The sequence below is a fragment of the Artemia franciscana genome, chromosome 13 (assembly GCF_032884065.1).
Source record: "Artemia franciscana chromosome 13, ASM3288406v1, whole genome shotgun sequence".
NCBI classification, from domain to species: domain Eukaryota; kingdom Metazoa; phylum Arthropoda; class Branchiopoda; order Anostraca; family Artemiidae; genus Artemia; species Artemia franciscana.
The window spans coordinates 2447509-2472502 of NC_088875.1; the positions used below are offsets into that span (position 1 = coordinate 2447509).

Genomic DNA, 24994 nt, shown 5'->3' on the forward strand with positions numbered 1-24994 from the left:
CTCAAAATAGTAAAATATATGGTCTAAGTTGTAGGTGTAAAGGAGTATTTCTTTAAAAAATTTTAATAACTTAGACACACATATCAGACTGCACCCCTACGGGAACTGAGAGAGGCTATTAGAGAGAGTATTTGAATCTTTCTAAGAAATTAGAAGGAGTATTCACAAATTGTATAATACTCTTGTAATACAAGAATATTATAAGACTATCAATGAAAAGTTTGTAGGTTTTGTGTCTTTTTTCAAGAAATAAGCTAGATCAAATTTGGGACTTTTAAGAAAAATTCACCCAGATAACCATAAACGTCCGTAAAGAAAATGGGGAAGATTATTTTTTTCTTCCCTCTTGGGAAGGTTAGATTTGAATAACTGCCATGTTTGGATAAACTGCTTGATTTACTAATTTAAAAAAATTGCTAATTTGAAAAAATGTGCTCTTGGACGAGCGCACTATTTATCTCAGCATAAAGACATTAAAAAAAAGGTAAAGGATACGGCATTAGACTTTACAGTCCGTACCGGCGGTGCTGATCTCCGTTTCTTGGCCCTTCAGCCAGGAAGTGCAATGGGGGGCTGGGGGCCAGCCAACCTGTGCTTTCGCACACCCTTCCTGTTTACCTTCCCCAGATTTCTCCAGGTACCCATTTAGAGCTGGGTCGACTCTGGCTAAGCTTACAGAGTCACGCCACTGACCCTGTCCCAAACTGAAGAATTGGGTACACTGGGATTCGAACCCGCGTCCTCTCAGACAAGGGATATCGAATCCAGCGCACCAACCCACTCGGCCAGGGCGGCCATAAAGACATTACCACTGTGTTTAAATTACCGTTGGAATTTCATACCGTTTAATTACCATTGAGATTCATTAGAATAATGAGTCTCTCTTCAGACCCTTTACGCCTGTCAAATCTTGGGAAAATGTTTACAGTGTTTCCCCCTAGGATATTTTCCAGGGATAATCACGGATATATAAATCTAATTTTCCTATTTTTGCTTGTAAATCTAGCCTTTAATTGATTTCTTTGATTCCCCCAAGCTGGGACAGAATAAACCTTTCTTAGGACCTCGAAGCGCCTGCGTTTCCCTTTCATCTTTAGTCAATAACTTCCTGGGAACAGAAAAAGGAACTTAGTTTAATAAGAAAAGGTGGTACCCTCAAATCAAAATGTATAAAGTGCACCAAATTCATGAGAATCTTAGAAACAATTTGCCCCCACTTAACTCAACTGTCTCGTCGGCGTGGAATTCGCTCAAATCTGCTTTGCCAGATTCATGTCTTGCCCAGGAGAGTGAAAGTTTAAATTTCGCAAAAGTTGCGAAAAAGGAAAATTATGAAATGGGGACATTTGAAAAAGATATCGAAGGTATGAACATTTCTATTTTAAAATAAGGTCATGAATTTTAGACAGACAGAGATATACTCTTTCAAACATGACTAATGCTAGTGGGAGGGGAAATGCTCTGTGGCTGGTAAGAAAAATTCAAAAATATTAAGGTGATAATAATTTTACGGTACAAGTTCACAAACTTTGGGCAGCAGGTACATACAATGTTCCAATTTTATTGTAAAGAGGTCAAGGGCTATATATTTCTCTATTAAGGAGCATGTTTAAAGACATCTATATTTCTACTCTACAATTATAGGCCTACGGGTAAACGTCCACACTTTCATACGACGTTATGGCTGTACCCTTAATGGTTTCCTTGGCCGCAGTATATAAGATGGAATGGGAGGTGGATAACTGCCGTACAATACTCTTTTAGTGATTATTTAATTTTTTGTTTTTAGAGTCAATATAATATCGTCAAGTAACTGTAAAATGTGTGCCTTTCTAACAGGAACACCATGAAAAAAAGCCAGTGGGTCTCACAATGGATTTCTAAACATGGTATTCATTTCTGTGATCTTACAATGCATTTGGGGTTAGGACAATTTTGTGCCAATGCTCGAACCTTGCCCCCTCTCCAATCTTTATAGATTTACACTCCTATCAATAGACCCACAAAGTTCTTTTTGAAGAAGAAAGACATGCATAAATAAATGAATAAAAATAAGAAGACTCATAGTAAAAGTGCTTCCTAACTTTATAAATTGCTGCTCTTTTTGCAAGCTTTTAGTCTTCCACGAAAGAAACGGGGTCAAGTGTGTGGTCTACCCAGCCCTTCCTCTAAATGTTGGCACACTTACCCTGTCGTCAAGGTTGCAGTTTTCTGCAGTGAAATATAAAAATAGGCTATTAAATAACCAACCAAAGCCTCTCACCAATGTCGGACTTCCGGTACCCAGGTTGGCTCTCTGTTTTACCCAAGATCGGGGATGCAGTTGGCTAAATTCGGAGTGGTGGCTTGCTAACTCCGGGATCCAAGGAAAACGAAAAAATAAAACAGAGGGCTTCTCTCTTTATTCTAGGCAGAAGGTCCCTGAGGAAGTCTGAAGTCAAGATAGTACCTTGCTTATATAGATGCCCTAGAGAATTAAAAAAGGACATCTCGCCTTTGTGTAATGTAGCAGTTTGATTATTACTAATTTCGTAAATGAAAGGCGTCTAAAGTCGGGATAGTAATTTTCTAGTTCTAGCATCTTATAAAATAATGAAAAACATGGTTCAATAGAGTCTCTTGTATATAAATTGTTCGCAATTTTAAGACCCAAAATAGTTTGTTAATTCTGGTACCCAAGAAAAGAAAGAAAAAGAAAAATGGATGCTATTGTATCTCCCTGCATAATAGGCAGCGGTTGAATTATTAATTGTAAATTTTACTCAGCTAAGATCAAATGAAATTATAATTGTTTTTCCTCGGTATGCATAATTCTTAACGGACCTGTAGGTTTAGATAAATTTCATTTTGATTTTTCTTTTGAATTCATCATATATATTGATTATGGAGCTTTTATTTTATAAAAAAAAAATCAAGAATAATAACAAACCAAGGAACCTTGGCCGTCCAACATGCGCTGATCCTCCCTCCGTCTACCCCCTTTTTTTCAATTCATATGAGTTTATGTTCTGACTTTTAGTCAGAGAATTGGAAGTAGTATTTTAACAAATGAATATATACATATTTCTGCCAACTAAACACAGAATAACTACCATAATGCCTAGATTAGCGGATTCATTTGTGTTGTGTTCTGAGACAGGTGCTTGTATTTGACATTAAGTAATATCATCCCATCTACCTTGCCTTATTGTTTTTTTTAACACAAAAACCAGCAATATACGTCCCCAATTTTAGAAACTTGTAAATATCTTAGCTACTTAAGTTAGCAAAGTAACGCCCAACTTCAGATAAAAACGAAACTAAACCGGACATCAAAGAACCGACTTCAGTTCTACCACTCACCTAGGCTGCTCCAGAAACCTTATAATTAAAGCCATTTGAGGATGATTTAACTACAAAATTTCTTCCTAATAAAACACTAGATATAGAGCTTTTTTTAAAAAAAATAAACCCTTAAACACTTCTATTTAGCGTTCCAGTGCCGCGCTAGCAGCGAAAAAAAAAACAAAACAGAATACGCATCGTTGCTACTCATGCAAAGAACGTACTTTTCTTGTTGTTTAGACTAGGGGACTGTAATTATCCTGGAAAGGGTTCTCGACCATGGCAATTCCAATGGTGTAGTTTTCAATTCAATCTGACACCATTTTTTTAGGGTTTTAGGCAAGGCTGTATCTGGGGGAGGGGTAGAGGATTTGACCCCCCTCCCCCTCCAAAAAAAGTTTCCCTAACTCATAAAAACATAGCAAAAATGAATATTAACAATTTTTTCGTACTCCCCCCCGAAAAAAATCCTATTGTAGCCCCCATCCCGAAAAAAAAATCCGGGATACGACCTAGGTTTCAATCCCATCCCAATCTATTCGAAGCCTCCCTCTTTACACTCTCCCAGGAATCATTCTTTATTTCATTCTCCCACCCCAACCAGGGGCGATCCGCTTTCCGTTTACCCTTGGACGGTTGGCCGAAAAGAACAATCTTCGGCAATCTGTCATCCTTCGTCCACAGAACGTGCCCTAGCCATCCCAACTCATTATACTCATTTCTCTCATTATAGCCATAGAAAGTAGGATTGAAGCCTACTTTTCGTATAGCCTACTGTTTGAAATACGGTCAGTCAGCCGGGCACCCAGAACATTCCGTAGGCAATTTTTTGGAAAACATCTAGCAAATCTTCATCCTCTTTTCGGAGCGCCCTTACTTCAGAGCCATATTTGACCACTTCTGTGACAACAATTTCTGTTCGATTTTAAGTTTTAATGTCGCTCCTTACTTTCAGTTAAGAAAACTGGTTTTTTATTTAATTTCTTAACGTTTTTGAATTAATGCAGGTTTTGATTTGGGCTCACCGTACATGAATAGTTGAAACGAAATTTGCATATTAATTTTACTTTTTTCGCTAAATGGCTTTCTCAAAGATTTGATCGGACGATTATGAGAAAAAGGGGCGGGCGAGGGGGCCTAGATGCCCTCCAATTTTTGTGGTGAGTTAAAAAAGCCACTAGAAATTTACTTTATTTACGAACGTTTTTATTAGTAATAAATATACGTAACTTACAAATTAACTTGCGTAACGAACTTCTATATTTGTATGTTTTTATTATATGAGGGAGCTCACCCCATCGTCAATACCTCGCTCTTTATGCTGAAGTTCGAGTTTTGTCCCAATAATCACAAAGGCTGTTCAGTTAGACTAAACAGCTCTTTTGAAATTACTAAAAATACTTCAGATTAAAGAGCGAGGTATTGAGAGGGGATGAAACCCTTCGAATTCGTAATCATTTCTATTCGTTTTAGGTTTTAATGTTGCTCTTTACGTTCAGTTGAAAAAACTTGTTTTTTATTTAATTTCTCATTGCTGTTTTTTTTAAATAATGCTGGAAAACCCAGCTCCCCCTTGGTGGAAATTCTCTTTCCCCATGGTAAATTCCTCCATGGAAAGATCCTCTCATTTAACCCCTCTCCAAAACCCTCCCCCACCACCAGAAAAAATCCTCCATGAAAACATATGTATACTTCCCAATAACCAATACTATATGTAAACAATGGGCAAAGTTCACAGCTTACAACCCTGCCTCAGGGGACTGTGGGGATTAAGTCATCCTCAAAGATATAGTCATTAAAATTTTCTACTATGCTGAACAAAATAGCTACCTTAAAATTTTGGCCCGGTGACTTTGGGAAAAAATGAGCATGGGAGGGGGCCTAGCTGGCCTCCAATTTTTTGGTCTCTTAAAAACGGTACTAGAACTTTTAACTCCCTTTGAAATGAGCCCTATCGTGACATTCTTGGAATACTGGTTATCAAGCCTCGGGAGAAAAACGAAAAAAAAAACAAAAAACAAATAAAACAAAACGCATCCGTGATCTTTCTTCTGGCAAAAAATATAAAATTCCACATTTTTGGAGATAGGAATATGAAGCTTCTACAGTAGGGTTCTCTGATACGCTGAATCTGAAGATGTGATTTTGATGAAGATTCTGTAACTTTTAGGGGGTCTCTCTCTCTTTTTTCGAAAATAAGGCAAATTTTCTCAGGCTCCTAACGTTTGACGGGTAACACTAAGCTTGATGAAACTTAAAATTAGCATAAAAATATAAATTTTTTTATGTATATATTTGTATCAAAATTCCGTTTTTTTTAGTTTCGGTTACTACTGAGCCAGGTCGCTCCTTACTTCAGTTCGTTACCACGAACTGTTTGAACATATATATATATATATATATATATATATATATATATATATATATATATATATATATATATATATATATGTATATATATATATATATATATATATATATATATATATATATATATATATATATATATATATATATATATATATATATATATATATATATATATATATATATATCAGCTTTTTTTTAGTTAAAATGTTGTTAATTTTGGGTTACTTTACGTACACAAATTTTATATAACTCTGTAAGAAAATATAAATAATTTGAAATTATATTCATTTAAAACTTCCATTTAACGAGGCAGACATTGTTTAACGTTGTTTAACTTTTTCCACAAAGTTTAAACTGGTTAAAGACACAAAAAGAATAAAAGTTTGAAAGATTTTATTTAAGTTTTCAATTTTTAAATTCAGTTATTTTATTTACAAACGAAAAATTAACAGCTAAATTACCAATAACCATCCCAAAAAAGACACAAAAAAGCACTGGCGATGGGGCGGCTACTTACATCTTTTTTAAACAAATAGTTAATCAAACTAAAAAAAGAAAAAACCAAACAAGAAAAATAACATAACTAAAATAAAACTACGAAAAATTAAGTTAATAAATTTCGTAGCCAAAGTAAAAACTATAACAAATCTCTCATCAACCATTCTACCATAATAATAATAATAGGAACAATGATAATAATAATAAATAAACAAATAAAATAAAAACTACGAACTTTTTATAAACAAAACAGAAATATAAAACACAATATGAATATGTAACAAAATCCACCAACAAAACACAATACAAATAAAACAGAAAGTTTCATTAATAAAAACGGATTGATATGAAAGATAAGGTCAAAGACAAAAGGAATGTACAAATTTTATACAGTTAAGACCAAGACGACATAATACTTGATTCTAGAGTATCACAGTTGCAGGAGAAGATATGGAGGAAAATGAAAAGGTTTGTAATACCTAGGATGTGAAGCAAGATTTGTTTTGTGAGGAAAAATTAGCGACAGTACAAAAAGGATTAAAACATAATGAGACTCCAGGTGCTGATAGTGTGGTAAATGAGTTTCTTAAATAGGGTGGCTCCGAGGTTAGAAATAAGTTACTGAAGATTATGAATATGATTTTTGAAAAAGGGAAGTACCTAACAATTTTTAGAAAACCTTAACTAAAGCACTGTATAAGAAAGGTGATAGGAGTGATTGTCATAACTATCGAGGCATTAGTCTGCTCTCTGTAAGTAACAAATTACTTAGTAATATGATACTTTTTTAGACTGAGAGATGCTGTAGACAAGATTTTAAAAGAAGAACAATGCGGTTTTAGAAAAGGTAGAGGATGTGTAAAACAAATTTTTACACATAAGTTAATAATTGAGAAGTGTCTTAGTTGTCAAACACCTTTGGTCTTCAGTTTTATAGATTATGAGCAAGCGTTCGATTCTATTGATAGAAGAGCTTTAGTAAAGGTCTTATCCTAATATGGTATACCAGACAAATGCATTAAAGTGATTAGTGCTATATACGAGAATAATCATGTTGCGGTTAAAGCGAGAAATGAGGTTAGCAGCTGGTTTTGTATTAAATCAAGAGTTAAGCAGGGTTTTGTTCTATCCCCCATTTTATGGATCATTTTGATGGACTTTGTCTTAAGGAGCACAGGAAAAGCAATGGGAGACCACGGAATCAAAAGGGGAGGAAAAACTCTCCTGGACTTAGATTATGCTGATGTCTTAAGCATCCTAGATGAAAGTATGAGGAAAATGACCGATCTTTTAGAGGTTTTGCTAATTCAGGGTGCTGGAACAGGTTTGAAAATTAATGTTAATAAGACTAAGTCACTAAAGCTAGGAACAAGTGAAGATGAAAAGGTGACGTTGGGTAACGAAAAGATTAATCAGATGGGCAGCTTCACTTACCTTGGTAGTATTATTAGTAAATACGGTGGGAGCAGTGAAGTCAACAGTAGAATAGTCAAGGCTCAGGTTGTTGTTTCACAATAAAAAAAAAGTATGGAAGACTAGGAAGATAAGTTTGCAAATCAAGATTAGAATATTGGAAGGTGCAGTGTTCAAAGTGGTCAAATATGGCTCTGAAACATGGGTGCTTCGAAAAGCGGATGAAGATTTACTAGATGTTTCCTAGAGAAATTGCTTACGGATCGTTCTTTATACCCGACCGACTGATCGTATTTCAAACAGTAGGCTGTACGAAAGGTGCGGTTTGTCGCTTTCTAAGACTATAAAGAAAGAAAGGTTGAGATGGTTAGGGCACGTTCTGCGCATGAAGGATGACAGATTGCCGAAGATTGTCCTTTTCGGCCAACCGTCCAGTGCTAAACAGACAGCAAAAACCTCTTGAGAGGGTCTAAAGAGGGAGGCTTTGAATAGATTGGGATGGAGGAAGAGCGTACATAGCTGTTCTGGCCTCAGGTGACTTGGTGCTTTGGTGAGTTGTTAGTAGAAGTAGTAGTAGGTCTATCTGACCAACATCTAATATAATGCTAATTCAAAGAAAATTAAGAAATATTTGGCTTAATCAGGATAAATTTAACTAAATAGTTAATTTTGGTGTAAAAAGTGGATTTTACTAAAATGTAGTACAAAAGTGGTTATGATAAATTTGGAATAATTAAGACAAAATTGACCTAATGGTGAAATTTAGTGGATATGGCATATACAAAATTCCGGTGTATTCAACATAATTCTAACCTAAGACTTAATGCAAAGACAAATAATGTAAGTTTAACATAAAAGGCAAAATTAATTTTGGCATAAAGGTAAAGGATAAAAAAGGTAAAGGATACGGCATTAGACTTTACAATCCGTACCGCCGGTGCTGATTTCCGTTTCTTGGCCCTTCAGCCAGGAAGTGCAATGGGGGGTTGGGGGCCAGCCTCCCTGTGCTTTCGCACACCCTTCCTGTTAATTTTGGCATATCTAGTGAATATATAGATTTAGTGCGTTTGACCGATAATTCCAGAATTTGTTTTTTGTTGAATGAATCTTATTCTTAGGAGTGAAACGAAGTGAGAGCGATGGAGTACTTTCCTCTGAGAGTGAAGATGGTCATATGGGAGAGCATAGAAAGTCTAAGCACAAGATTAGCGAATGGGAGGCTGGCTGGAACGTAACCAATGCCATACAAGGCATGTTTGTAGTTTCTCTTCCTTATGCTGTTTTGCACGGTGGCTACTGGGCGATCATTGCCATGGCCGGAATAGCATATATATGTTTTTATACTGGCCAGATACTTGTTGACTGCCTGTACGAGGTAAAATTTCTATTTTATATTATAAAATTATTTAATTTTTTAATAGAATCATTAAATTAAAACCATTAAATTATTTTATTTTTTAATTATCTATTTTTATAAAATTTATATAAAATTTTTAATTTATATGTTTTTGTCATTCTTAATTTTGTCATTATATTGTTTCTTCATTATATGTTTTATACATTATATGCTGTTTTGCACGGTGGCTACTGGGCGATCATTGCCATGGCCGGAATAGCATATATATGTTTTTATACTGGCCAGATACTTGTTGACTGCCTGTACGAGGTAAAATTTCTATTTTATATTATAAAATTATTTAATTTTTTAATTATCTATTTTTATAAAATTTATATGAAATTTTTAATTTATATGTTTTTGTCATTCTTAATTTTGTCACTATATTGTTTTGTCATTATATGTTTTATACATTATATGCTGTTTTGCACGGTGGCTACTGGGCGATCATTGCCATGGCCGGAATAGCATATATATGTTTTTAGACTGGCCAGATACTTGTTGACTGCCTCTACGAGGTAAAATTTCTATTTTATATTATAAAATTATTTAATTTTTTAATTATCTATTTTTATAAAATTTATATAAAATTTCTAATGTATATGTTTTTGTCATTCTTAATTTTGTCACTATATTGTTTTGTCATTATATGTTTTATACATTATATGCTGTTTTGCACGGTGGCTACTGTGCGATCATTGCCATGGCCGGAATAGCATATATATGTTTTTATACTGGCCAGATACTTGTTGACTGCCTCTACGAGGTAAAATTTCTATTTTATATTATAAAATTATTTAAATTTTTAATAGAATCATTAAATTAAAATCATTAAATTATTTTATTTTTTAATTACCTATTTTTCTAAAATTTATGTAAAATTTTTAATTTATATGTTTTTGTCATTCTTAATTTTGTCATTATATTGTTTTGTCATTATATGTTATAGTCATTCGGTACGAGGTAAACTTTCTATTAGATACATTAAAGAACTTTTAATTTTATATGTTTTTGTCATTATATGCTATAGTCATTCGGTACGAGGTAAACTTTCTATTAGATACATTAAAGAACTCTTAATTTTATATGTTTTTGTCATTCTTAATTTTGTCATTATATTGTTTTGTCATTATATGTTATAGTCATTCGGTACGAGGTAAACTTTCTATTAGATACATTAAAGAACTCTTAATTTTATATGTTTTTGTCATTATATGTTATAGTCATTCGGTACGAGGTAAACTTTCTATTAGATACATTGAAGAACTCTTAATTTTATATGTTTTTGTCATTCTTAATTTTGTCATTATATTGTTTTGTCATTATATGTTATAGTCATTCGGTACGAGGTAAACTTTCTATTAGATACATTAAAGAACTCTTAATTTTATATGTTTTTGTCATTATATGTTATAGTCATTCGGTACGAGGTAAACTTTCTATTAGATACATTGAATAACTCTTAATTTTATATGTTTTTGTCATTCTTAATTTTGTCATTATATTGTTTTGTCATTATATGTTATAGTCATTCGGTACGAGGTAAACTTTCTATTAGATACATTAAAGAACTCTTAATTTTATATGTTTTTGTCATTATATGTTATAGTCAGTCGGTACGAGGTAAACTCTCTATTAGATACATTGAATAACTCTTAATTTTATATGTTTTTGTCATTCTTAATTTTGTCATTATATTGTTTTGTCATTATATGTTATAGTCATTCGGTACGAGGTAAACTTTCTATTAGATACATTAAAGAACTCTTAATTTTATATGTTTTTGTCATTATATGTTATAGTCAGTCGGTACGAGGTAAACTCTCTATTAGATACATTGAATAACTCTTAATTTTATATGTTTTTGTCATTCTTAATTTTGTCATTATATTGTTTTGTCATTATATGTTATAGTCATTCGGTACGAGGTAAACTTTCTATTAGATACATTAAAGAACTCTTAATTTTATATGTTTTTGTCATTATATGTTATAGTCATTCGGTACGAGGTAAACTTTCTATTAGATACATTGAATAACTCTTAATTTTATATGTTTTTGTCATTCTTAATTTTGTCATTATATTGTTTTGTCATTATATGTTATAGCCATTCGGTACGAGGTAAACTTTCTATTAGATACATTAAAGAACTCTTAATTTTATATGTTTTTGTCATTATATGTTATAGTCAGTCGGTACGAGGTAAACTCTCTATTAGATACATTGAATAACTCTTAATTTTATATGTTTTTGTCATTCTTAATTTTGTCATTATATTGTTTTGTCATTATATGTTATAGTCATTCGGTACGAGGTAAACTTTCTATTAGATACATTAAAGAACTCTTAATTTTATATGTTTTTGTCATTATATGTTATAGTCATTCGGTACGAGGTAAACTTTCTATTAGATACATTAAAGAACTCTTAATTTTATATGTTTTTGTCATTCTTAATTTTGTCATTATATGTTATAGTCATTCGGTACGAGGTAAACTTTCTATTAGATACATTAAAGAACTCTTAATTTTATATGTTTTTGTCATTATATGTTATAGTCATTCGGTACGAGGTAAACTTTCTATTAGATACATTGAAGAACTCTTAATTTTATATGTTTTTGTCATTCTTAATTTTGTCATTATATTGTTTTGTCATTATATGTTATAGTCATTCGGTACGAGGTAAACTTTCTATTAGATACATTAAAGAACTTTTAATTTTATATGTTTTTGTCATTATATGCTATAGTCATTCGGTACGAGGTAAACTTTCTATTAGATACATTGAAGAACTCTTAATTTTATATGTTTTTGTCATTCTTAATTTTGTCATTATATTGTTTTGTCATTATATGTTATAGTCATTCGGTACGAGGTAAACTTTCTATTAGATACATTAAAGAACTCTTAATTTTATATGTTTTTGTCATTATATGTTATAGTCATTCGGTACGAGGTAAACTTTCTATTAGATACATTGAATAACTCTTAATTTTATATGTTTTTGTCATTCTTAATTTTGTCATTATATTGTTTTGTCATTATATGTTATAGTCATTCGGTACGAGGTAAACTTTCTATTAGATACATTAAAGAACTCTTAATTTTATATGTTTTTGTCATTATATGTTATAGTCAGTCGGTACGAGGTAAACTCTCTATTAGATACATTGAATAACTCTTAATTTTATATGTTTTTGTCATTCTTAATTTTGTCATTATATTGTTTTGTCATTATATGTTATAGTCATTCGGTACGAGGTAAACTTTCTATTAGATACATTAAAGAACTCTTAATTTTATATGTTTTTGTCATTATATGTTATAGTCAGTCGGTACGAGGTAAACTCTCTATTAGATACATTGAATAACTCTTAATTTTATATGTTTTTGTCATTCTTAATTTTGTCATTATATTGTTTTGTCATTATATGTTATAGTCATTCGGTACGAGGTAAACTTTCTATTAGATACATTAAAGAACTCTTAATTTTATATGTTTTTGTCATTATATGTTATAGTCATTCGGTACGAGGTAAACTTTCTATTAGATACATTGAATAACTCTTAATTTTATATGTTTTTGTCATTCTTAATTTTGTCATTATATTGTTTTGTCATTATATGTTATAGCCATTCGGTACGAGGTAAACTTTCTATTAGATACATTAAAGAACTCTTAATTTTATATGTTTTTGTCATTATATGTTATAGTCAGTCGGTACGAGGTAAACTCTCTATTAGATACATTGAATAACTCTTAATTTTATATGTTTTTGTCATTCTTAATTTTGTCATTATATTGTTTTGTCATTATATGTTATAGTCATTCGGTACGAGGTAAACTTTCTATTAGATACATTAAAGAACTCTTAATTTTATATGTTTTTGTCATTATATGTTATAGTCATTCGGTACGAGGTAAACTTTCTATTAGATACATTAAAGAACTCTTAATTTTATATGTTTTTGTCATTCTTAATTTTGTCATTATATGTTATAGTCATTCGGTACGAGGTAAACTTTCTATTAGATACATTAAAGAACTCTTAATTTTATATGTTTTTGTCATTATATGTTATAGTCATTCGGTACGAGGTAAACTTTCTATTAGATACATTGAAGAACTCTTAATTTTATATGTTTTTGTCATTCTTAATTTTGTCATTATATTGTTTTGTCATTATATGTTATAGTCATTCGGTACGAGGTAAACTTTCTATTAGATACATTAAAGAACTTTTAATTTTATATGTTTTTGTCATTATATGCTATAGTCATTCGGTACGAGGTAAACTTTCTATTAGATACATTAAAGAACTCTTAATTTTATATGTTTTTGTCATTCTTAATTTTGTCATTATATTGTTTTGTCATTATATGTTATAGTCACTCGGTACGAGGTAAACTTTCTATTAGATACATTAAAGAACTCTTAATTTTATATGTTTTTGTCATTATATGTTATAGTCATTCGGTACGAGGTAAACTTTCTATTAGATACATTGAAGAACTCTTAATTTTATATGTTTTTGTCATTCTTAATTTTGTCATTATATTGTTTTGTCATTATATGTTATAGTCATTCGGCACGTATATATGTTTTTATACTGACCAAATACTTTTTGACTGCCTGTACGAGGTAAACTTTTCTATTAGATCCATTTAGATTTGGGCGGTAACCCTATTTTATAGTTTTGCCTGTGAGACATCAACCACATTTTGACGGACAACAGCTATATTTTACAACAGCACATTTGCACAACAGCACAACAGCACATTTGCTGTTGTGCATTTGCTGTTGCTGTTGCACATTTGCTGTTGCACAACAGCACAACAGCACATTTGACACCAACAAAGAAATAAAAGAAAAAAACAACAACATAGATTAATTGATTAGTAAAATTAGAAAGATAAATACACTGTTACAACCTGACTGCGTCAACAATTTCTAATATTATTTATTCAAAATATAAAGATAAGAACCAATAAGGGGTTCTACAATGGGTTAAATTTATGCATGATTTATGTTTAGTTACTATTACCTCATTGGGTAGTGTTAGTGTTCTCAATTCTTAAATAATGGGAATACTCTTATACGCAGCCGTGTTTTTTTTCGGCAATGGATAATCTATATGAAATATAGTAGTGCTTTGGGCTTTCAATCAGCCTCGAGAATTAGACTTTTTGTTATTGGCTTCGAGATGAGGAGTTGTAGGTATGGTGATTTGCTTAGTGAAAAGCCATTCGGCTCAGAATACGAATAAAAAAGGACAAAAAAAAACAACAAAAAACTAAAGCCCGCAAATTAATCCCGACGCAGCCATCCTTCACTTGCTTTGCTATCTACGATTGTCGTATGAAAACAAGAAAGGAAATAATAAATGAAAAGAGAAAAATCAAATAGGTGAAAAACGAGGATTTTGTCAGCCAGTAGCAAAATATGAAAAACAAGCAAATATTTCGACAAGGACCTCCGCCAAGTCGTCCTCAGGCCATATGGCACTTGTGAAGAGGCAAGAAGATCTAAGAGCCAAGTAACAAAACTCACTCGTAACAAAATTCTAAGAATCAATAGATGGATTTAAAACGAAAATCAGAGGCTTAATGTCGGTCGGGATTTAAAATAGGAGCTCTGAGTCATGATGTCCATCTAAATATCAAAATTCATTAAGATCCGATCATCCACTCGTAAGTTATAAATACCTCATTTTTTTCTAATTTTTCCTCTGCCTTTAGCCCTCCAGATGGTCGAATCTGGGAAAACGACTGTCGACGTTTTTATTTGCTTATTCTATCCACCGGGCTTCATCCTGATTCTTCCACTCTAAGCGTTTTCCAATATTTCCTAGTCCTAGTCCTAGCCTACCTGGAAGTGCCTAAAGTAGCAAAACCGGGACCGACAGACAGACAGACCGACAGAATTTGCCATTGCTATATGTCAATGGCGCCAAATTATGGCACCAAGTGCCATAAAACAAGAGCTAAGAGCTCATATGGCACTTGTGACGAGGCAAGAAGAGCTATGAGCCAAGAACTCGTATGGTATGAGGTCTAACAAAATTCTAAGAATCAATAGATTGATTTAAAAGGAAAATCAGAGACTTAATGCCGGTCAGGATTTAAAATAAGAGCTCTGAGTCATGATGTCCTTCTAAATATCAAAATTCATTAAGATCCGATCATCCACTCGTAAGTTATAAATGCCTCATTTTTTCTAATTTTTCCTCTCCCTTTAGCCCCCCAGATGGTCGAATCTAAGAAAACGACTTTATCAAGTCAGTTTGTGCAGCTCCCTGACACGCCTACCAATTTTCATCGTCCTAGCACGTCCAGAAGCACCAAACTCGCCAAATCACTGAACCCCTCTCCCCAACTCCCCCAAAGAGAGCGAATCCACTACGGTTACGTCAATCACTTATCAAGGACATTTGCTTATTCTATCCACCAAGCTTCGTCGCGATTCCTCCACTCCAAGTGTTTTCCAAGATTTCCCCCTCCAACTCCCCCAAATGTCAAAAGATCTGGTTGGGATTTGAAATAAGAGATCTGAGACATGAATTCCTTCTAAATATCAAATTTGATTAAGATCCGATCTCCTATTCGTAAGATAAAAATACCCCAATTTTCACGTTTTCCAAGAATTTCGGTTTCCCTCTCCAACTCCCCACAATGTCACAGGATCTGTTCGGAATTTAAAATTAGAGCTTTAAAGCACATGATCCTTCTAAATATCAAATTTCATTAAGATCTGGTCGCCCTTTCGTAAGTTACAAATACCTCAATTTTCAAAATTACCCTCCCCCCCCAATTCCACCAAAGAGAGCAGATCCGATCCGGTTATATCAGTCACGTATCTTAGACAGGTTTTTATTCTTCCCATCCAGTTTCATCCAGTTTATGTCTTTTCTAAGACTTCTGGTCCCCCCCCCAACTGCCCCCCCCCCAGTGACGCTGGATCCGGTTGAGATTTAAAATTAGAGATCTGAGTCACGAGGTCCTTCTAAATATGAAGTTTCATGAAGATCCGATAACTCCTTCGTAAGTTAAAAATGCGTAATTTTTTCTAATTTTTCAGAATTACCCCCCCCCCACAATAGAGCGGATCCGTTCAAATTATGTAAATCACGTATCTAAGACTTCTGCTTATTTTTCCCACCAAGTTTCATCCCGATCCCTCCAATCTAAGCATTTTCCATGATTTTAGGCTCCCCCACCCCAAACTCCTCCCAATGTCACCAGATCCGGTCGGGATTTAAAATAAGAGCTTTGAAACACGATATCCTTCTAAATATCAAATTTCATTGAGATCCGATCACCCTTTCGTAAGTTAAAAAACCTCATTTTTTTCTAATTTTTCAGAATTAACCCTCCCCCCCAACATCCCCAAAGAGGGTGGATACGTTTCGGTTATGCCAATAATGTATCTAGGACCTGTGCTTATTTTTCCCGTCAAGTTTCATCCCGATCCGTCCACTCTTAAGTGTTTTCCAAGATTTTAGGTTTCCCCCTCCCAACTTCCTCCCCCCCAATGTCACCAGATCCGGTCGGGATTTAAAATAACAGCTCTGAGACACGATATTCTTCCAAACATCAAATTTCATTGAGATCTGATCAACCGTTCGTAAGTTAAAAGACTTCAATTTTTCTATTTTTTCCGAATTAACGGGACCCCCAATCCCTCCCCCCAGATGCTCAAATGGGGAAAACTACTATTTCTAATTTAATCTGTTCGGGTCCCTGATACGCCTGCCAAATTTCATCGTCCTTGCTTTCCTGGAAGTGCCTAAAGTAGCAAAACCGGGACCGACAGACAGACAGACCGATAGAATTTGCGATTGCTATAGGTCACTTGGTAAATACCAAGTGCCATAAAAAGAAACAAAGAAGAAACAAACAACAAAATCTAACCTTCTTAAGTGAACTGTACGAGAGGAAAAAAGACACTGAATCAAACAACAAAAACCGACTTGAAATCAATGAAAGAGAAGTTACCAATTAGATTGAATAAGTATCCTTTGCCTTGCAACAGATTTCGCCTATTTACAATTTTGGATCTCTGGCCCAGCATATATACGAAAATCCTGACCATTTAGTTCTTTTTGAAGAGGCAACTTTAATATCTACCGTAAATGGCCTACCGCAATCTTTTAAAGAGGCAATTGAGATAAAAAAAAACATATAAATAGAAATTTGACTATGAATAGAGACACGGGAGATATTTCCTTAAGCCCAATTTATAAAAATTTAATATTAAGAGACTATGAATATTTTCGCACGGTCTAATTTAAGACAACCTGTCCGCATATCTAATGAAATCCGAAATTGTAGACAGGCGAAATCTGTTGCAATTCAAAGGATACTTATTCAGTCTAATTGGTAACTTCTCTTTCATTGATTTCAAGTTGGTTTTTGTTGTTTGATTCAGTGTCTTTTTTCCTCTCGTACAGCTCACTTAAGAAGGTTAGATTTTGTTGTTTGTTTCTTCTTTGTTTCGTTTTTTTCTTTTTCCTCTTTCTTATTTTTTTTTGAGCACTGAGGACGACTTGCCGGTGGTCCTTGTCGAAATATTTTTCCTTTTTTTCAGACTTTTAAAGCATATGTACATCAATGCTTCCTAAACTGTTTTTTCACAAATTGTCATGAGCTTATTGATCTGAGCTTATTTTCGAGTTTACACGTAGCTTAAAGTCCACACACAGACATACACAGGCATAAATCAAAAACACAAGTGCAAACACAAACATACACACAAACAAATACTTAATATAAAAATCGATAAGGTTTTCAATGGGGACAGTGAACTCTGAAACAACATTTCTATGCCAAAACTGATGGAAACCAAATGTGTTGGCTTCATATCTAGAAGCCATTATCAATAGGATAACTTTTTTTTAAGGAGATTAAACACAATAACTTATAATAAAAAGATAACGTAAAACTATAAGAAGAACTATGTAATCTGTTTAACCGATAGAGTTCTAAGAATCTGTTCACATAATCCTGTAGCCTCTAAATTGTACTATATCTATATGTGTAAATATAAGTTGTATATTTGTTTGTTTGTACGCATATGACGTCATTATAAGCATATAAGGGGGCGATTCAAAGAGAAATTTTAGTATAAATCCTACAATGGCAGAAGGAACAGCCGAGGAAGCTGATCAAAGAGTTCATTCAAAGAGAAATTTAGTATAAATCCTACAATGGCAGAAGAAACAGCCGAGGAAGTGGCTCAAAGAGTTAATGCCAAAAGGCTTGCGGCTAAAAGAGAAAGTAAGAAAAGAAAGCGTGCCGAGGAATCACAAGAACAACGTGAAAACAGGCTTGTGTCTCAAAGAGAAATTACCAAAAAAAATCATGCCGAGGAATCACAAGAACAACGTGAAAACAGGCTCGCTGCTCAAAGAGATAATACCAAAAGAAAGCGTGCCGAGAAATCACAAGAACAACGTGAAAACAGGCTTGAGGCTCAAAGAGAAATTAGCAAAAAATCGTGCCGAGGAATCACAAGAACAACGTGAAAACAGGCTTGCGGCTCAAAGAGATAATGCCAAAAGAAAGCGTGCCGAGGAATCACAAGAACAACGTGAAAACAGGCTTGCGGCTCAAAGAGATAATGCCAAAAGAAAGTGTGCCGAGGAATCACAAGAGCAACGTCAAAATTATTGCCTGGAATTCAGGTACAGCCCAGTCGATGATTATAGCTAGAGTAGATGTTTTCAAATCGGGACTATGTCTAAAATTTGTCCCTATTGCAAGACCTTGAAATTTAAAGGTGAAACAATGGGAATGTGTTGCGCATCAGGAAAAGTTAACCTTCCTAAACTGGCTGCACCACCAGAGCCATTGAAGACTTTATGACGTTACAGACCGGGACACAAGGAATATAAATGACGACCGGGACACTCAAAGAGAAATTACAGACCAGGACACTGGGACACAAATGACGACCGGGACACAGGGAATATAAGTGACGACCGTGACACTCAAAGAGAAATTACAGACGGAGACACCGGGACACAAATGACGACCGGGACACGGGGAATATAAATGATGACCAGGACACAACTACAACGGGGACGCCGGAAGGGCACAGGGGGGATATATAAATGACGACGGGGACACAGGGAATATTCGATTAGCAATCACCATCAACAAAGCTCAAGGGCAAGCATTAGAAAAATGCGGTATTGATCAGGACAATTATATGTTGTATGTTAAAGAGTCGGTAAACCTGACAATCTATTTATATGCACAGACAATAGGACAGCAAAGAATGTTGTATATTCGCAAGTTTTACGTAGTTAAAAACATATATATATATATATATATATATATATATATATATATATATATATATATATATATATATATATATATATATATATATATATATATACTAGCTGTTGGGGTGGCGCTTCGCGCCACCCCAACACCTAGTTGGTGGGGCGCTTCGCGCCCCCCCAAGCCCCCCCGCGCGCGTAAGTCGTTACGCGCCATATTAGTTACGCGCCATTGTAGCTGTGTCCCTGTGTCCCACCTGTGAATAGAGATAGATATAAATATATATTTTTAACTACGTACAACATGCGAATATACAACATTCTTCGTTGTCCCATTGTCTATCCATATAAATAGCATTTATATTCCCTGTGTTCCGGTCGTCATTTGTGTCCTGGTGTCCCAGTTTGTATTTTCTCTTTGAGTGTCCCGGTCGTCATTTATATTCCCTGTGTCCCAGTGTCCCGGTCGTCATTTGTGTCCCGGTGTCCCGGTCTGTAATTTTTCTTTGAGGTTGATGGTCGTCATTTATATTCCCTCTGTGTCGGTCGTCATTTGTGTCCCGGTCTGTAATTTATCTTTGAGTGTTTTTTCTTTTTAGTTTTTTTCTAATTTCTAATTTCTATTCAAACAATCCCTGTGTCTCAGTCGTCAATTATATATCCCACCTGTGCCCCCGGCGTCCCCGTTGTAGTTGTGTCCCTGCGTCCCGGTCGTCATTTATATTCCCGGTCGTGATTTGTGTCCGGGTGTCCCAGTCTGTAATTTTTCTTTGAGGTTGCTGGTCGTCATTTATATTCCCTCTGTGTCGGTCGTCATTTGTGTCCCGGTCTGTAATTTATGATTTTTTAGTTTTTTTATTAGTTTTTAGTTTTTTTTTCTTTTTAGTTTTTTTGTAGTTTTTACCTTCTTTTTAGTTTTGTTAGTTTTTTTTTTTACTTATGTCCTGGTCGTCATTTATACTCCCTGTGTCCCGGTGCTTTGTTGATTGCTAATCGAACATTCCTTTTGTCCTGGTCGCTTTCTCTTTGAGTGTCGTCATTTATTTTTTTCTTTTTTAGTTCTAAAAGTTTTTACCTTTTTTAGTTTTTTTTAGTTTTTTAGATGAAATTTTTTTTTAGTTTTTTCAGTTTTTTTTAGTTTTTCATTGGTTTTTACCTTTATTTTAGCTTATTTTTCAGTTTTTTTCCTTTTTTTTAGTTTTTTTTAGTTTTTAGTTTTTTTAGTTTTTTACCTTTTTTTAGTTTTTTTAGTTTTTTAGCTTTTTTATTTTTTTTATTAGTTTTTAGTTTTTTTTGTAGTTGTACTTATGTCCTGGTCGTCATTTATACTCCCTGTGTCCCGGTGCTTTGTTGATTGCTAATCGAACATTCCTTTTGTCCTGGTCACTTTCTCTTTGAGTGTCGTCATTTATTTTTTTCTTTTTTAGTTCTTTTAGTTTTTTTTTATTTTTATTTTTTTAGTTTTTTACCTTTTTTTAGTTTTTTTAGTTTTTTTTAGTTTTTTAGCTTTTTTACTTTTTTTTATTAGTTTTTAGTTTTTTTTGTAGTTTTTGCCTTTTTTTAGTTTTTTCAGTTTTTTTAAGTTTTTTATTGGTTTTTACCTTTATTTTAGCTTATTTTTCAGTTTTTTCCTTTTTTTTAGTTTTTTTTAGTTTTTAGTTTTTTTAGTTTTTTACCTTTTTTTAGTTTTTTTAGTTTTTTTAGTTTTTTAGCTTTTTTATTTTTTTATTAGTTTTTTTTGTAGTTTTTGCCTTTTTTTAGTTTTTTTAGTTTTTTAGCTTTTTTATTAGTTTTTAGTTTTTTTTGTAGTTTTTGCCTTTTATTAGTTTTTTTAGTTTTTTAGCTTTTTTATTTTTTTTATTAGTTTTTAGTTTTTTTTGTAGTTTTTGCCTTTTTTTAGTTTTTTCAGTTTTGACGTCACCTGATCCAGTTTTTTCAGGTGACGTCACCTGATCCATCCACAGACAGACAACTTATTTTTATATAGATAGATATATATATATATATATATATATATATATATATATATATATATATATCTATATATATAAAAATAAGTTGTCTGTGTGTGGATCTGTGGATCTGTGGATCAGGTGACGTCGGGTTTGTCCGCATATGACGTCTGAATTATTTCACACTAATACAAAATAAGAAAAAAAACTAAAAAAGGTAAAAACTACAAAAAAAACTAAAAAGAAAAAAAAACTAAAAAAGCTAAAAAACTAAAAAAAACTAAAAAAAAGGTAAAAAACTAAAAACTAAAAAAAAACTGAAAAAACTAAAAAAGGCAAAAACTACAAAAAAAAACTAAAAACTAATAAAAAAACTAAAAAATATAAAAAACTAAAAAAACTAAAAAAACTAAAAAAACTAAAAAAAGGTAAAAAACTAAAAAAAACTAAAAACTAAAAAAGAAAAAACTAAAAAAAGGAAGACTGAAAAATAAAAGAGAAAAAGAAAACTAAAAAAATATGAATAAAAATAAAAAAAATAAAAAAGATAAAAACTACAAAAAAAAACTAAAAAGAAAAAACGAAAAAAAACTAAAAAAGCTAAAAAAAAAGGTAAAAACCAATAAAAAAACTAAAAAGGAAAAAACGACCGGGACACCGGCACATAGGGAATATGAATGACGACACTCAAAGAGAAAGCGACCGGGACAAAAGGAATGTTCGATTAGCAATCAACAAAGCACCGGGACACAAATGACGACCGGGACACAGGGAGTATAAATGACGACCAGGACATAAGTAAAAAAAAACTAAAAAAACTAAAAAAAAGGTAAAAACTACAAAAAACTAAAAAGAAAAAAAAACTAATAAAAAAACTAAAAAATCTAAAAATCTAAATAAACTAAAAAAGAAAAAAAATAAAAAAGGAAAAAAATAAAGGAGAAAAACAAAACTAAAAAACGAATGTATATACAGACCGGGACACCGGGATACAAATGACGACCGGGACACAGGGAATATAAATGACGACCGGGACACAGGGACACAACTACAACGGGGACGCCGGGGGGCACAGGGGGATATAAATGACGACCGAGACACCGGGACACATAATGACGGAATATAAATGACGCCCGGGACACTCAAAGAGAAATCACAGACTGGGACACCGGGACACAAATGACGACCGGGACACAGGGAATATAAATGACGACCGGGACACAGGGACAAAACTACAAAGGGGATGCCGGGGGGCACAGGGGGATATATAAATGACGATGGCGACACAGGGAATGGTAGATTAGCAATCACCATCAACAAAGCTCAAGGGCAATCATTAGAATCATGAGGTATAGATCTGAATACGGATTGTTTTCCCATGGACCATTATATGTTGCATTTTCAAGAGTCGGTAAACAATCTATTTATATGCACAGACAATGGGACAGCAAAGAATGTTGTATATTCGCAAGTTTTACGTAGTTAAAAACATATATATATATATATATCTATATTCACAGGTGGGACATAGGGACACAACTACAATGGCGCGTAACTAATATGGCGCGTAACGACTAACGCGCGCGGGGGGGCTTGGGGGGGGCGCGAAGCGCCCCCACCAACTAGGTGTTGGGGTGGCGCGAAGCGCCACCCCAACAGCTAGTATATATATATAAATAAGTTGTCTGTGTGTCTGTCGAGTGACGTCATGTTTGTGTGTCGACTGACGTCATGTTTGTCGACTGACGAAATTACAGACCGGGATATCGGGACACAAATGGCGACCGGGACACCGGGACATAGGGAATATAAATGACGACCGGGACACTCAAATAGAAAGCGACCGGGACACAAGGAATGCTCGATTAGCAATCACCATCAACAAAGCACCGGGACACAAATGACGACCGGGACACAGGGAATATAAATGACGACCAGGACACTCAAAGAGAAATTACAGACCGGGACACCGGAATACAAATGACGACCGGGACAAAAATGACGACCGGGACACCGGGACACAGGGAATATAAATGGTGACCGCGACACTCAAAGAGAAATTACAGACTGGGACACCGGGACACGAATGACGACCGGGGCACAGGGAAACAACAACAACGGGGACGCCGGGGGGCACAGGGGGATATATAAATGACGACCGGGACACATGGAATGTTCGATTAGCAATCACCATCAACAAAGCTCAAGGGCAATTATTAGAATAATGAGGTATAGATCTGAATACAGATTGTTTTTCCCATGGACAATTATATGTTGCATGTTCAAGAGTCGGTAAACCTGACAATCTATTTATATGCACAGACAATGGGACAGCCAAGAATGTTGTATATTCGCAAGTTTTACGTAGTTAAAAATATATATATGTCTATCTATATTCACAGGTGGGACACAGGGACACAACTACAATGGCGCGTAACTAATATGGCGCGTAATAGCTAGTATATATATATATATATATATATATATATATATATATATATATATATATATATATATATATATATATATATATATTCACAGGTGGGACACAGGGACACAACTACAATGGCGCGTAACTAATATGGCGCCTAAGGACTTACGCGTGCGGGGGGGCTTGGGGGCGCGAAGAGCCCACACCAACTGTTAGTTAAAGATAAGATTAAAAAGTTAAAACAAGAAAATAATGAATCCATCCCTCCTTCTTTAGTTGTTTCTGGAATTAAAAAAAAAAAAAAACCCTAACCTTTTACGATATACCCCAAGATTCAGTGACAAACTTGGGATTTTTCTTTTTACAGAAATATAATATTTCAAAATGATATAAACAATAATTATAGTTCAAAAATGAACTTGAGGTTGAACATTTTTCAATTCTGGAAATGATAAAACTGACCCTATACTTGGTACCGTAGTGTTTACAGAGTCCCGTGTTCTGTGGGAAGTTTTACAGTATAAAGGCAACTAGTTCACAATTCAAACCTGTTTGGATATATAATAATCAGTACTGTCGCAACATTCTTAAAAAAAAATCATCCTATAAAGCTTTGGTTTTTCCCCAATACCTCTCAATTTTTCTGCAAGTTCTTTCTGACTTTTTGTATTCCTAGACTAGAGACTACATCCTATTAAAGTTTAACTCCGGTCAGAGTAAGAGCTATTTCTAATTTTAGAGCTGAGGCCCAAATTTAACGATCCTCCCCGTTCACACATTAAATAAAAAATTATTGCAATATTTGACCAAATACAGGGAAAGAACTAAAAATCTAATTACTGAAATGGAGACTAGGTAAAGTCCTACGTTACCCCCCTGCGCCTGTAAACAGCTTGGGGAACGACTGTATGAACATAAGATTTCAATATATAAACCCCTGATGTGTTAAAATAAAATGGGGATTTTGATTCTGCTAGGGCCTACACATTTTGAAAATCCAGATCATTTAGTTCTTTTTGGTTTCACACATCACATGGCTTATTACAATCCTTCAGGGAGGCAATTGAAATTGCCTTAAACAGAGATACTGGAGCTATTCCTAGACACCGAATCTATAATAACTTAATATTAAAAAAATTCGAATAGTATTTTTATTCAGTTTAAATTAAGGTCATCTGACCACACTTTTTATGAAAACCAGATCAGTAGGCAAGCTGAATCAATCACTAAGCAGAGAATTTTTGTCCAATCTGACTGGTGAATGGTCTTCCATTTATTTGTGGCTTGGTTTTTTGTTTGTTTGATTGAGTATTTGATTTGTT

At 33.7% G+C, this 24994-nt stretch overlaps 1 protein-coding gene across 1 annotated transcript in view; it reads left to right on the top strand.

Annotated features, from left to right (window-relative positions):
- The first annotated feature begins 997 nt into the window (after positions 1–997).
- LOC136034382 (vesicular inhibitory amino acid transporter-like) overlaps positions 998–24994 on the top strand; it is a 47708-nt gene continuing 23711 nt past the window's right edge. Inside the window, exons 1-2 of the mRNA XM_065715529.1 lie at positions 998–1364; positions 8724–8980. Of these exons, the coding sequence (XP_065571601.1) occupies positions 1166–1364; positions 8724–8980 (456 nt within the window). The 5' untranslated portion in view covers positions 998–1165. The remainder of the gene's footprint in view (positions 1365–8723; positions 8981–24994) is intronic.